This window comes from Aquila chrysaetos, chromosome 8, assembly GCF_900496995.4.
Source record: "Aquila chrysaetos chrysaetos chromosome 8, bAquChr1.4, whole genome shotgun sequence".
Classification (NCBI taxonomy): Eukaryota; Metazoa; Chordata; class Aves; order Accipitriformes; family Accipitridae; genus Aquila; species Aquila chrysaetos.
Window position 1 is genome coordinate 35,398,890 of NC_044011.1, and position 14,033 is coordinate 35,412,922.

The following is a 14,033-nucleotide window of genomic DNA, read 5'->3' on the forward strand; positions in this document are numbered from 1 at the left end:
AGAATAAACTGACTCTAACCACTTCTTGGGCATGTGGTTCCTTCAAGACAAAAAGGCAAATAACTCAGTTACATTTAGAAAAATGGCTTTAATGAACAGGAAAATGGCATTTAATCTTTCAGTGCATCCTGCATTTTATGAGTAAATTCCATGGGAAACTGTGTAAATGGAACATAATTATTTTTAAAATAGAATCCTTTGTTATTAGCTACATAACTGTCATATGTACATAAAGCACCCTGCTGTACAGACAAAAGACTGGAAAAGTTTCCTGGAGAGTTTCTGCTATTGAAAGAATAAAAATTGAAGCAGTGGGGTGAACTTTTGGTTTACAGACTCAAATACTGAATGTTAAACCTGGCTGAGAGAAAATCACTTTATTCTGATAACCGGATTACTTAGAACAAAAATAGAGAAAATTAAGAACTGAAGAGCAGAAAATTAAGGTGGAATGCAATTTAAAGAGTAAGTAGATGATGTAGGCTTTCATTTTCATCCCCCCCAGTGTCCAGCTAATTAAAATTACAATCAAAATGAAAGTCTAAACTTGTAAATATCTTTAGCTAATGATTTTGTCTTTTTAATCATCCTCACATTCAAAGACTTTATTTTATTCATTTAGAGCTTTACAATAAAATGAAATTGTTTTTCTCTAGTAAAATCCTTTTAATTTTCGTTATCTGTTTCTTTTTGCATCATACATTATGTATTTTTCTTTTTTCTTTCTAATTTCTGCACAGTATTCTCTACTTTTATAGTCTGTGCTCCTCTTAGGCATTTACTTAAAACTATTATAAAGTTAAATGTAATAAAATGCTATAATGTAAACTTTTTGCTTAACATAAAATCACTAGAGTTGCATCTACTGGCTTGAAAGCTAATCTAGACAAACACTAGCTTTCTTCATAAGGTGCATATACAGATACAATGAATTTTGAAGCCACTGACCACATACAACTTTAAATTTAGACAGAACAGTAAGTATTCATCATCTTTGTTTCTAAGACAAAGAATGGATTTGCCCCAATTTATAGACTGCTATCCATGAATAATGGCTGTTTTTTCTGTGAGTTTTGAGGCAACTCTTTGAAATGGTTCAAGAGTTAAAAGTAATTAAAGACATTCTTAATGTACTGGGCAGCAACGACTCACCTTTCTGCCCTTAGTGTTCTAAAAATTAGTGTTTGCTGTAAGTATACTTTGCACTTCCCAACAATCTGGGAATACAGAGTAATTTTATCATTTAAAAATGCATACAAACTTAGATCCTTTTTTACATGCTTATGTCACCATGAAATTTATAAAAAAATATTTAGTTTGGCTTCAAAATTTGTTGTTATTATTATGTAAGTTTTTCTAAACTGTGGTGAGGAAACCTTGAAAATGTAGGAAAAATGATGCTCGGTGATATGGCTCTGTCTTAATGAATTCCCTCATTTTGGATAATACAGGCATTTTATTTTATTTTGCTAGACAATATTGACTGACAATGGGCATGAAGGTTGGAACTTAGCCAGTCATTAACAGTGTAGTTTAACACCATAAAAATACAACATTTCTTTAGTAACCTAGTTCATTTTGACCTCAGTATTACTTGCATGATCTAGCTACACTGTGAAATCTGAGGATTCTGACCTGGATCCTGGGAGTCAGACTGTGGATTCTGAGCTATGCTTGAGAGATGGTTTTGTATTCCTACAGTATTTAGAAAATGCCACAAAAAGGTAGTGCCAACACCCAAGCGAAATACCATAGGTTCAAAATACTCAGATTCAGTGACTGGCTGATGGACAAAAATTCAGTGTGAATGTATCTAAAGGTGCTAAGCCTTTAACTTTACAGAAAGATGTTTCTCAAGTTTCACATCTGTAAAGACTGCCATGGATGGTACAATTTACGTGTGTACAGGAGATCCCATTCACATGCAAACACAGACCATGGGTGCATTTGCAACTTTTAACAGTTTTCAACCTACCTGGGAAGATTTGTACTGTCAGTCATCACCCTGGTATCTGAATTATCTCCAGGTAAAACCTATTAGCAGCACAAAAGACCCTCAAAGCTATCATGAAGTATTTGACAAATGTTTTGGGGGTTATAAAATTCTAGCTGGAACAAGACAATATTGGTTATCTTCACTTTGATTTTCTTATGGATTAACAAAAAAGAGGATGGTAGCATTATACTCTATTTTGCAGGATAATGATCAATTTTATGTTGGCATACATATGCACATCTCCACTGAAACAGTCTCATTTTACATTGGTAAAAGCAAGGCCAGATTTTGGCCCAGCATCTTTTGGAATTCCTAACAACATACGTTCCCTGGTTCTGAAAGGCAACTTTCATCTGGCTGCTTGGAAGATCTCCAAGAGTCTGTGCTCTGCAAGGCTTGAAAGGGATTAACTGCATACTCTCATGCCTTTAGAATCAATATAACATATGGATTGGCCTTGTCTTCTTGAGTTGCCACTGACTGCAAAGGGAGTATTTGTACAATTCAGGAAGATGTAATTGGGCTTAAAGCCTCTGTGTTTTTTATGTGCACAAGTTAATTTATGTGAATCCATTAATGTTCATACATCAGTTATTTCACTGGGTCATCTGCCAAAAAGAGTGCCAAGATTTTTCCTATATGTACAAAGATGAACATGAGCTTTGAAAGCCCTCTGGACTGAAGACATTTTAAAATATCCAATGCTTACTTAATAATTTTATACTGTTAATATATCAGTCAGTGTTCTTGGGTTTGGTACTAGCATATGTTTTCTAATATTGAAGTTCTTAAATACAGAAGAACAATTGCATTCAAAATCATCAGAACAGACTCATTTGCTGCTTCAGACACTTTTGTTAACAGCTGCACTGCTTTGTACTGAGGTATTAGAGATGTCCAGAGTTTCCATCTGAGTTTGTGAACTGTTAATGATGCAAAATGGTTTTAAAATAGCCCGAAATAAAAGTAAGACAACTCTGTGCAAATCACTAGAAGTATTTTGTAGCAAAAATTTCATGGGTAAAACAAAGCAGGGAGTACACATGAAAACTGTGCCAGTAACAGGCTGTGGCCTGGGAGGATTGTGGTAGAAGGGGAAGCCTGGTGGTTCTCACCTGCGTACTCTTCCAGTGTCCGATCTGACATCTCACTGTTTCCAAAAAGGGTGGTTTGGCTTGTGGATGTGCCCTCCTGATGCTTGCTTCATGGCAGCTCCAGTGCTTGTGTTACAGCTTCAGCAAGCCAGGCCAGCCTAAAACTAATTCATCAAAAAAGCAGTTAGTTTTTGGTCAGTGAACAAACTGGCCCAGTGTACAAGCGGATCGATGAGGAACCAGAGTTGGCAGAAGTGAGAAGAAGGGGCTGCATGGCCAGGAGCAGGGTGAAGGCAAGAGCATGACAGTCCTTCACAACCGTGAGCCCTTCAGTGGGATCAGTAGTACAATAAAACCTCTTTTACGTGACAACCATGGCCTGCTGGTTTAGTCACAGAAACTTCCATCTAGTCCCAATGGCTGTTAGCGTCTGAGCCGTGCTTTCAGTGGAAAATTGAAGCTCGAGAGGGAAACTCCTCAATTAGCTGAGGACAAGGTTTAAGCGTTATTTCTTTGTCTAAGACCTCAGTTAATTTTCACTGGTTTTCAGTATGTACACCTTTGGTGTAGCTTTTAGGCATGAGCAAGGAAATTTACCTTTAGTAAAAAAAGGGTACAACTGCATACTATTCAAAGTATTCTTTTGCTATATTTAATTAAGAATACTTTCATATGCTTCTACCTTTAAGAATTCATTAGGGCTGGAATTCTTAAACTGTAGTCTATGGTGCATTTTGTAGAGGCCTGTGAAGTTGTTCTGTGTGTTTAGGTCTGCGCAGAAGCTAAAACATAATAAATATTTTTCTAGTGTGGCTTTTCCTTACAAACTACTGCTTTTAACACCAGATTTTGTGATCACCAGGTAGGTGAGGAATCACCTCAGAAGAGAGGTGCTCTCTGAAATAGAGATGTTCTGTATTAAAAAATAATCTAAACTATGAAAGTTTAAAAACACTTGATCAATGGCTTTGCTCTCTTAGTAACATTGACCTTCAGTGGCTTGAAATGCTATTGTAATTTTCCAATTTGCTATTATAAAATCCAGATTTCATAAACATATTATTATCTTCCCATTATGATTACTTACTTCCTTGAAGGTCTACAATGCTTTTCTATAACATCTAAATGGAAATGGGCTTAGGATGAGATTCTGTCACTCAGGGGATTTGTGGAAAAAGGTGGGGATACACACAGAAAAGGTCATTTTTTAGGGGCAAGATGAACAAAATGACACTGAGTTATGAAGGACAGCAACAACAGTATTAGCAATTTTGCATGTTTTTAAATTGATTGTTTTATGTTGGAGATACTAATGTTGGAGAACAATGCGCTGTTATTTTCCTGCCTTTCACAATATCCTTAAATAAATAAAAAAAACAAGCTCTTAAGAAATCTACATTATTTCAATGAATTTTTTTTTAGGTTACTGAGTGGTTTCACGTGAATTCTGTCTTCTGTGAATGTACTTGCTGTCTGACTGTGGGATAATTTTACTTACAAAATCTAGCTTAGAAATTGTCGCTTTCAAGTGTTTGGTCTGCATACTGTTTGTTTTGTCACTCAAGTCATGATTTTTTTGATTACTTAACTGGCTGCATGTGATATTTGAATGGACAAATAATTAATAACAAACTCCATTATGATTCTTGCAAACAATGATTGTAATTAAATTAGTAAAGGTGGCCTGTGGCTGAAAGATCAGATCAGGACTCCTTTGCCTTAAGAAGTATACCTGTCAAACCTCTTTCTTGCTTTGATTTTGTTATTTTCCTGTTTTAAAAATTTTGAAGTCTGTGTGCCAGATCAAAGGAACATGACGTTTCAAGTAACTGCATTTTTATACAAAGTTTAAAAGTGTGCAGTATATACAGTGTAAGATAACGATTAATGTTCTCTGGGCCTGAGTACTAAAATATTTTATGGTTCTGATATTACAGTATTTTTATTTAGATACATTAATCCATAACTGCACTTGGCTAAAGTGACTTGACATTTCTTTTAATGTCAGAGACTAAGATAAACATGTCCAAAAGAAGAAGAAAAACCGTTTTCAGTTTTGCATTTGATGCAATTAAGAAATAATCTCTCTAACTGGTAAAGTACAGAGATACTTTGTAATTAAATAAGGTAATTTCTAGTATAATGCACATTGAGAGAAAACAGCTCAAGAGAAGAAATGTTTTGATCAAAATGAAATTAATAGATAACATGAAGGACACAATTTACTATGAAGCAATGGATTAACTGTTCAAGGTGAGCCATGCTGGGTATTGAAATGCACATGCGCAGCTTTAGGGGAGCAAAATATGGGCATACAGCTTAAACACAGTGGTATTTAAAACCTGTTTGTGCATATATTTAGAAAATATTTCCTAAATTGGTAACTGAGTCTTGCATTGTCCAAAGTTCTCTGGAGCAAAAAAGGGTGACTAGAGCAACATAGTTGCTTGCAAAGAACTGAACTGCTAGAACATGTCTTTCTCAGGTACAGATAACTTGCTGGAAGTCTGGAGATCATCAGTGACACTTGCAAGGTGTAAAAAACCATGTTAACCAGCACTGAGGAGATATTTTTATTATCATGTATTCCTGAAAATCTTATTATGATGAATTTAAATGGCAAATCTTGGGAATCTTTCACCTCTCTATTGACTCTTCTTAGTGCATTTTATGCCTGATGCTTGGGCAAATCATTGGCAGAATCTGGATACAGGACAGAGGAACTTTGGCGGCATACAAAAAGAAAACAGAACACAAGAGACTTTAACATGTAGCTCAAATGAGCAAACAAGGCTTCATGTTCATTCCCTCACATGGTAGCTATATTTCTAATAGCCACTACAATATAAAACTGCAAAGGGTTTGACCCTTTTTGACTCCTCTGTTTCCATGCAATAGCCATATACAGATCTCCCAAGCTAAGGGAACAAGATCTAGCTGCAGGTATAAACATTTTTGTTGCTTTCTTTCCTTCTCTTTCAATTCTCCTCATGTCCCGCAGGTACTGAGCTGCTGCCAACCATCAGAGACAGTGTTTCTCTGACTGCCATAAAAACTTGCAGAAAACACTTGCAGCGGGTTCCCAGTTCCCTGGCCTGGAACAGCTGATCTCCTGCTAATAATGCCTTTTCTACATCTTGTGAGCCTTCTGTACTCATTTCCACAGTGAGAAGCACTGGTTTAAAGACATGAATGACTCAACGTGCATTGGGAGAAATAACCTCCTCTACTACAAGAGATGAATAACTGGAAAAATTGACAAGATTTAGCCACTTTAGTCATTCACACCATATCCAACAGTAGAGGCCTTATCAGCTGGCCTATAAATATATGACCTTCTACAAACTTCAGTAATATATTGCATGCTAATCAGATTGCATTTGCATTTGTTCCCACAGGAAGCAGCCTCAGGGATTCTCAAGATTCAGTCACTAGTTCTGCAACACACCTCTTAGGTGACTTTGGCAAGTCACCTATCCCTTTGTAAAACTTTTTTCTTTCTCAAACGTGTCCATTTTAGCAGAAACTGCCTCCCGTTGTGTTTTGCGTGATGCCTAGCCTTGGTGATATGCAAAGTCTTAATGCCTCCTGAAACATACGTAATAAACCCCAAAGTTGTGTTTAAGTCTCTTTCCTCAGGCTTTCCCAAACACAGGGACTGTCAGGCCCTAGGGGCAGGGCACCCAGGAAAGTGAGGAAGGTTTTTATCCCAACAGCTGCGTGAGAGGGCAGAAGAACTTTTATCACCCTGACTGTGTTGCGGCAGGAAACATTATATGATTCCTAGAAAAGCAAGGCACGAATCGAGCCAGAAGTAAACCCTTGCCTTGCTTTGGGTGGCACTTCGACCTGCTTGGCGCAGCCGGCTGCGTATTAAGAGCCTTGCTCGACAGTTCTCCTTAGCCCAGGGTGCTCGTGCCCTCAGGACGCGCTAAAGCGTGAGAAAACCCCGGGGCTGGGCCGCGGCCCGGCTCGGCTCCTGAAAAGCCGCGCATCCTCACGGTTCCAGCTGCTGCTCCTCGCCGCGGGCGTCTCCGCAGGACTGCCCCCCTCCGGTAACGGTCGGCACGCGCCCCTCCCTCCCCCTCAGGCGCGTGCGCCGTCTGCCGCCGGGGGCGGGGCCTCACCCGGCGGCGCGTCGGATTCGAACGGCCGTGCCGGGCGGGAGGGAAGGAGCGACGCGGCATGACGGGCTCGGGGGCCTTGCTCCGCCAGTGCCCGCTGCTGCTGCCTCAGAACCGGGAGGGGACGGCCTACGAGGGCTTCGTCACCGCGCAGGTACCGGAGCCCGCGCCGCCGCTTGGCCGGCGGCCGTTACACCGCGTCAGCCTCCCCCCCGCTGCCGCTCTCTCCAAGGCCTGCGCTGGCGGGCAGCCCCCGTCAGCCGGGCGGGGGCGGGGTGGAGGGGAGGGCGGGCGCTTCCCGCCTCGCCCCGTTGCCGGGCCGGCGGCTTCCCGGCCGAGCGCGGAGCCGCCGGGTTGGTGAAGCAGGAAACGCCGGGGCTGGGAGGGGGGGGGGCGGTGTAGCAGGGCACCTCGGCTCGCGCCGCCTTCCTGCGCCCGGTTCCCTGCCGTGTGCCGTGAGGGGGCTGTGGAGAGGCGCCCGGGCTGCGATCCCGCGGGTTTGCGCTGTTTGTGCCCCCGGAATTGCTCTACTTTTGGCGGCGCGGTCTCGCTGATGGCTTGTGGGCTGGACTTGTGCTGGCAAATGTTTTTTTGGGGGGCAGATTCGATGTGCCTGCACTCTTGGCCTAGGGTGAAGGTTGAAGCAAATGACTAATGGTGGGTATTTTCCTTTCACTTAACCGTGTTTGTAAGGTTTCAGCTTAAGTAGCTGCATCATCTCTCTGAGGATCTGGTAAATTGCAGTGCCGGGAGAAGAACAGCACCTCAGACAGGTTGAGAGTGGATGCTCGTAAGCCAACTTTGCCATCAGAGCAGTGACGCTACAGCCATGGCTCATTAAAATATCACACAGGCACGTGCATACAGATCGCAGAAACACCTCTTAGCAGGTGTATTTTCATTTAGAAATAGCGTGGGATTTTCTACCTGTAAAAATAAGTAAAAGTCAAAAGACACTTTGTGTTTTCAAAAATGTAGTTTTGCAGTCAAAATTCAGGAAGGTGTTTGGTGATTCTTGTATTCAACTTTCACAAGACATGTGCAAGCATGTGTTTATATTTGCATTACTCTCAAAGCTGCAACTTTTGAAAAGCCCTGTGTGTTAGAACACATCCTGGAAATAATGGGAAGGTTAAGATGCAAGTGTGAACATCTGTTCTCGGATGTGATTTTTTGATTAGGGCTAAGGCCATAATGTAACAAAGTCTGAGGTTATGCGCTTAATTTAAGCGTCCAGTAAACATCAGCTTTGGAGGAGTTTGGAAGCAACTGATGTGCCAATAGGCTATATTCAGCTCTGAAACAGGTATCTTATTTTTGCTTGTGAGCATCACAGAAACACTGAGGTTGAAATGAACCTCTGGAGGTCCTCTAGCAGGGTCAGCTGGAGCAGGTTGCTCTAGACCATGTCCAGTCCGTTTTTTAATATTTCCAAGCACGGAGACCACGTGACGTCTCGGGCAGCCTGTTCCATTGTTTGACTACCCTCACGGAGTTTTTTTCATTGCATTTAGGTGAAATTTCCTGTGTTTCAACTTGTACCCATTGCCTCTCATCCTGGCAGTGTGTCGCTCAGAGTCTGGCTATACCTTCTCTAGTCCTCTATCAGGTACACTGGCAAGGTGCCCCCTGAGCCTTCTTTTCTCCAGGCTAACCAGTTGAGCTCCCCCAGTCTCTCCTCGTATGAGAAATGCTTTAAGCTCTTGGTCAGCTTCATAGCTCTTCACTGGACTAACTCCAGTATGTCCATGCCTTTCTTGTACTGGGGACCCAGCACTCCTGGTGTGCCTCACCAGCACTGACCAGAGGGGAAGGATCACCCCCTTGACTTCTTGGAAATGCTTTGCCTAATCCAGCACACGAGGCTTTTGGCCTTCTTTGCTGCAACGGTGCATTGCTGGCTCAGGGTCAATGTCACATCCATGAGGACCACCAGGTCCTTTTCTGCAGAAGTGCTCTCTAGCTGGTCAGTCACCAGCACGTGCTGGTGCATGGGCTGAATCCTCTCCTGGTGCAAGACTTTGCACTTTCCTTTCTTGAGTTTCCTGTCAGCCCATTTCCTCAGCCTGTTGAGGTCCCTCTGAATGGTAGCACAATCACACGGTCTATCAACCACTCCTCCCAGTTTTGTATCCTCTGCCAACTTGCTGAGCGAGGGTGCATCCTGTCCCATCATCCAGGTCACTAGTGAAGGTTAAATAGTGTTGGCCCCAGGACTGGCCCCTGGTGTGCAGTTAGTCAGGGGCCTTCCTGCTGGACTTTGTCCTGCTGGTCACAACCCTTTGAGCCCAGCAGTTCTGTGGGTTTTCAGTTGACCATCAGCTTATCCAGTTCATCCTTCTTCAGTTTGTCTATGAGAATGTTATGGGAAACAGTATTAAAGGCCTTTCTGAAATTGAGATAAAGCATCCACTGTATCACTCATCTAATCACAGGAGGAAATCTGGGTTTGTTCTTAACTTCCTGCTGAAGGAATTTCAGAATTCGTGGACATAATTCAAGGTATGCTGCTCTGGAATAAAAATTGAGAGAGGAGTTAACCGCTGTCTTCGTTGAGGGAGAAATTAAACCTACTCGCAAACCTTCTTTATTTCAGTTTTATTTTGATCATCCCTTAAGAAAGTAGAAGGAGGATCACAAATAGGGACAATAATTGAAAATATAAGTAGGTGGCATTTAGGAACTGCCCCATATGGATTGCACTAACAGGAAGAAAAATTACATTAATGTACTTGGGATTGGTTTTGTTTACAGTTTCTAAAACCTTGCTGAAATGTGTTGTGGATGAGTGCCCAAGTTCCTTTTCAGTGTAGTGCTTTTATTATAAGAGTCAGGTTTGACTTTTTCTTGAGTTGAAGACAGACTTTCATGTACTTCATCATGACCTGGATTAAATTATATTTCTTGGTTTTGTCCAAATTTGGATAATGTTTATTTTTCTTCTGAAAGGTGTTATTTTTGTCTTTATGAAATGTGCACTGAAGTGTTTTTACTGAATTCTGTGAGTTAGAGGTCAAGAGCATTTCAACTTCAGAATTAAAATCAGCTTATTTCTACCTGTCACTCATGCTGCTTTCTCCTAAATAAAGAAATTCTGAATAATATTCCTGAAAGTCAGATAAGACCAACTTTCTTTCTTAGAAGCTGATCTTATGGAGAATGCTTCCCACAAGTGTGTAATATTTTTCTTTGCTGACCTTCCTATTAACTAAATGTTTATTTTCAAGGGTAGAGACTTCCATATCAGGATACTGTTACCAATGGATTTTCAACTGAAAAATGCAAGGTAAGATAGTTTTATGAAAGCAATTTGTAAGTGTATGTAACAAGAGTTTATTTTGATAAAAGCAATGATGGATATGCATATGAATTATTCTTTTTTCCATTATCAGTGTTGGTAATTAATTCTTACTGGTTTCAGCTTAACCTTGCAGCAAAATTGTACAGCATCAGTGTTAATAAACACTGACAATAAACATTGCCTATATCAAAATATTTTGTTGTTAATTAACTTTGAAACCTGTTGTAATTAATTGGTTGTATTTATATATAAATCAATGTACTTGGGGAAAAAAACATGTTCATTTAAATCAGATTATTTATATGTCACCATTCGGGAAACAGAAAATTTGGTGCAAAGTTGTAAATTTAAGCAATTATGTACTTGATGGTTAGCATAGGTTTTTTAACTTAATTTTCTCTTTCCTGTTAATACATATTAATTTGTGTTACCCAACCTTTCTTTAAAAACTCAGTTCTTAATACTGTGAGTGTTTATCATAGTAATTTGGGCGGGGGGCGGTGTATTGTGTGTATGCACACATACATGGATTAGTCTTTAACATTGTATTCTGTACTTTTGCCTAGGCCAGTCTGCTCTGAACTGTGAACAGATGTGGTATTCGATAGCTTTATTACTTTCTAGGTTGGATACTTAAAACTGCATTATAGGCAACTTTGACATTTTCAGGATATCATTTTTAAATATTGGTATATTTTATGAAGTCATATTAGCTTGCAAGAATTATGTTGTTGTCTTCGGCAAAGAACAGGCTTTTGTAGGTAAACGCTTAATTTTTAATGGGCTTTGGGATAGTGACATTTGAAAGTTTTAAATAACTTTGAATATGAAACTCAAACTAAAGTATTGTTTACTTCATTTTTTTAAAGAAAAACTTTTATGTTGTTGTGTAGCAGACTTTCTGATCTATTCTAAAAATCATGTACTGTGAATTTAAAATGTATATAAAATACTGTTTGTCTAGGATAGAGTGTAGCTGGCACCTAAAGAAGATACTGCGTGGATATCAGCATATTTTAAAGCAGGTATACAACTTTTAAAACTGTTTCTGTTTAATGTATATTTATAATAATTCTGAGAAGCTTATACTTGTACATCTATTCTAAAAGTGTTAAAGAACTCTCCTTTCCTTGTATAGGCAAGATTTATTTTGAAATGCTTGAGGATTTGCAGGTCAATCTAGATAGAGAGGGATAGAATTTAGTAAATTATTTTATTTTTTTTGAAGATTGAGATAGAACAATTTTTAATAAATGGCTGCTGACATTTTACTGGAATTTTTCTTTAATCTCTCAAACAGATTTTGTTTTTCCTTTTTTTTCCTTTTTTATATATTTATTTTTTACAAACTGTTCATAATGCAAAGAAGAGAATTCACATTAATTATTGATAGATCTAGCTCATTCTGTGTTGTAGACAGTCAAGGAATCTGAGTTAAACCTCCCTATCCAGAAAGAACTTTGGAGCAAGGGTACAACAGCCCCGCAGTCACAAAGAGTATTTTGCTTCTAAGAAGACATCTTTGCCACACCTGCTAGTTGAGACACTGTATCTCACAGACTGGGCACCCCAAGGGTTTTGAGTAACCAGAGATACAGAGCTGAGGAAACAGAAGTGTAAATATGTACCACATCTGAAGATAGACAGGGATCCTTAATCATGTACAGCATCTAAAAGCAGATGGGTCTGGAGAATTCCTGAAGAAAATGTAACGAACTAAGAAACGTTTTTGATTGATTCTAAAGCTTCTGTTCTCATTGGTGAAGACTAAAGTGTTCATAAATACATAAAGTGTAAAGTCTTCATAAACTATATAAATGTGTAATGTGACATGATGTGATGAAGGTGATGGTTAATTTTCAGTAAAGTTTCCTGTACTTTGGGAGATGTGTTCTGTGATAGAAATATTTAAACATGTGGTATGCGGTTGGGGTTTTTTATGTTAGTTGGTTTGACAATGCTGGAAAAGTAGATAGACTGAAATTGTTTACCACTAAAAGTTATGAGTTTAAGAAAAGGAACTGATACTGTGTTCCCTCCAGAGGTTGCACAGCTGTCCAGATCTTGTCAGTTTTATGGTGGAGCTGAAAACTATTTTGGTAAGTGACAGAATATATATGTGGGAGATGGGATCTTATAGCTTTGGCTTCACTTTCAGGTTTTTTACAGTTTACTGTTTGGTGGATGAATTTATGGTTTTCTTTAAGAAGAGGTGATTTTGTATGCATGCTGTTCATGTAATATTTGTATAAATATCCTTTAGGATTTTAAGTGACTGTACTCTCTGGAAATTGAAGTGTTATAGAAAAATTAAAATCCTGGCAAGGGATCTCAGTATAGAGCTATCCTCTTTACAGTGATTTTCTTGGAATTTCTGATATTGTCCAGATAGTAAAGAAGGCTTATAATCACACAGAGGATTATACAGTCAGTGGATTGCTGAAGGTGCTTTCACCTGTGTGACAACTTGACCAATAAATGCAGAAAGCTTTTTTTTTTGTAGTTCAGAGACTTGTTTGGTTTTTTTTTTTAAGTAGTTTCTAATCTGGGATTGAAGAGTAGCAAAATCTTTAGTTAACAACATGAAACTGACAATTTCTTGTCTGTTAGTAAAACATTATCCTATGAGCGTTCTTGGTAAAGAATACTGGCATACAACCTACTTAACTTAGAAATAAAACGCAGTTAAGTATTCTTCAAAACAACAACAAAGATACTCCCCTGGTATTACACTGCTGCTCTATACTGGGAATGCCTTTCCTCAGTATTGGTTCAATGCCTGCCAAACTGGATTCCACTAAACCAGGCAAAGGCGCTTGGAATAGGACTGAATAAAGAATGTCTACATGTGGCTATTTTGGAATATTTCACAATAGTTATTCCAATTTATTTGCCCGGATACACAAGCACTCAGAAAATGAGAATGCAATGAAAGTATAATGCATTCAAAATAGTAAAATAGTGATCCTCAGTGCAGGTAGTAAAAACAACAGAAGATGCTGTGGGAGAACTGGGCAGAAATGATTGTTACACTGATTTTATTATTAATTCTATTTCTTATGTCATTTATTTAAATTTATTTTATTTTAAATTATTAATAATTTTATTATAAATTTCATTATTTGTCCTGTAAGCACAATTTTAACTTAAGTATACTTTTAAAGAACAAGTAGCACAACACAAATGTGGAACATATAGTTTGGTTTTGTTTTTCTTTGTGATGTGGCATTACTTTTTTGATAAAAATTTCTTCTTGAGGCATCATGACGTACTTGATGAGTGTCTGTGTCAGAACTTACTCTCTGGGATCCTATGATGTTAAAACTGAGAAATTGACTTTTTTTTTTTTAATTGCTATATAAAGTTGTATATAGCTACTTAAAAATAATATGGGGGATTTCATATATGTGTCGTCTTTTGTGGCTGTGGAGCCCAGGAGACAGCTGTGGGCTTAATAGAACTTTTTTTGCAATGTTCTTTCAGTCAAGATGCTTGACTTCAAATTTATTAGCTGAAAA

The 14,033-nt window shown here is 39.0% G+C and overlaps 1 protein-coding gene across 4 annotated transcripts in view; it reads left to right on the forward strand.

Moving 5' to 3' along the window:
* The first annotated feature begins 7,212 nt into the window (after positions 1 to 7,212).
* The window catches only part of FANCL (FA complementation group L), a 32,730-nt gene continuing 25,909 nt past the window's right edge, over positions 7,213 to 14,033 (forward strand). For 2 of the 4 annotated variants that reach the window (XM_030021929.2, XM_030021930.2), the window contains exons 1-4: positions 7,216 to 7,368; positions 10,442 to 10,500; positions 11,480 to 11,540; positions 12,558 to 12,614. In XM_030021929.2, coding sequence (XP_029877789.1) covers positions 7,276 to 7,368; positions 10,442 to 10,500; positions 11,480 to 11,540; positions 12,558 to 12,614 — 270 coding nt within the window. In that variant the 5' untranslated portion in view covers positions 7,216 to 7,275. Of the gene's footprint in view, positions 7,369 to 10,441; positions 10,501 to 11,479; positions 11,541 to 12,557; positions 12,615 to 14,033 lie in introns of all 4 variants that reach the window. The other 2 variants (XM_030021931.2, XM_030021932.2) reach the window with 2 other exon arrangements.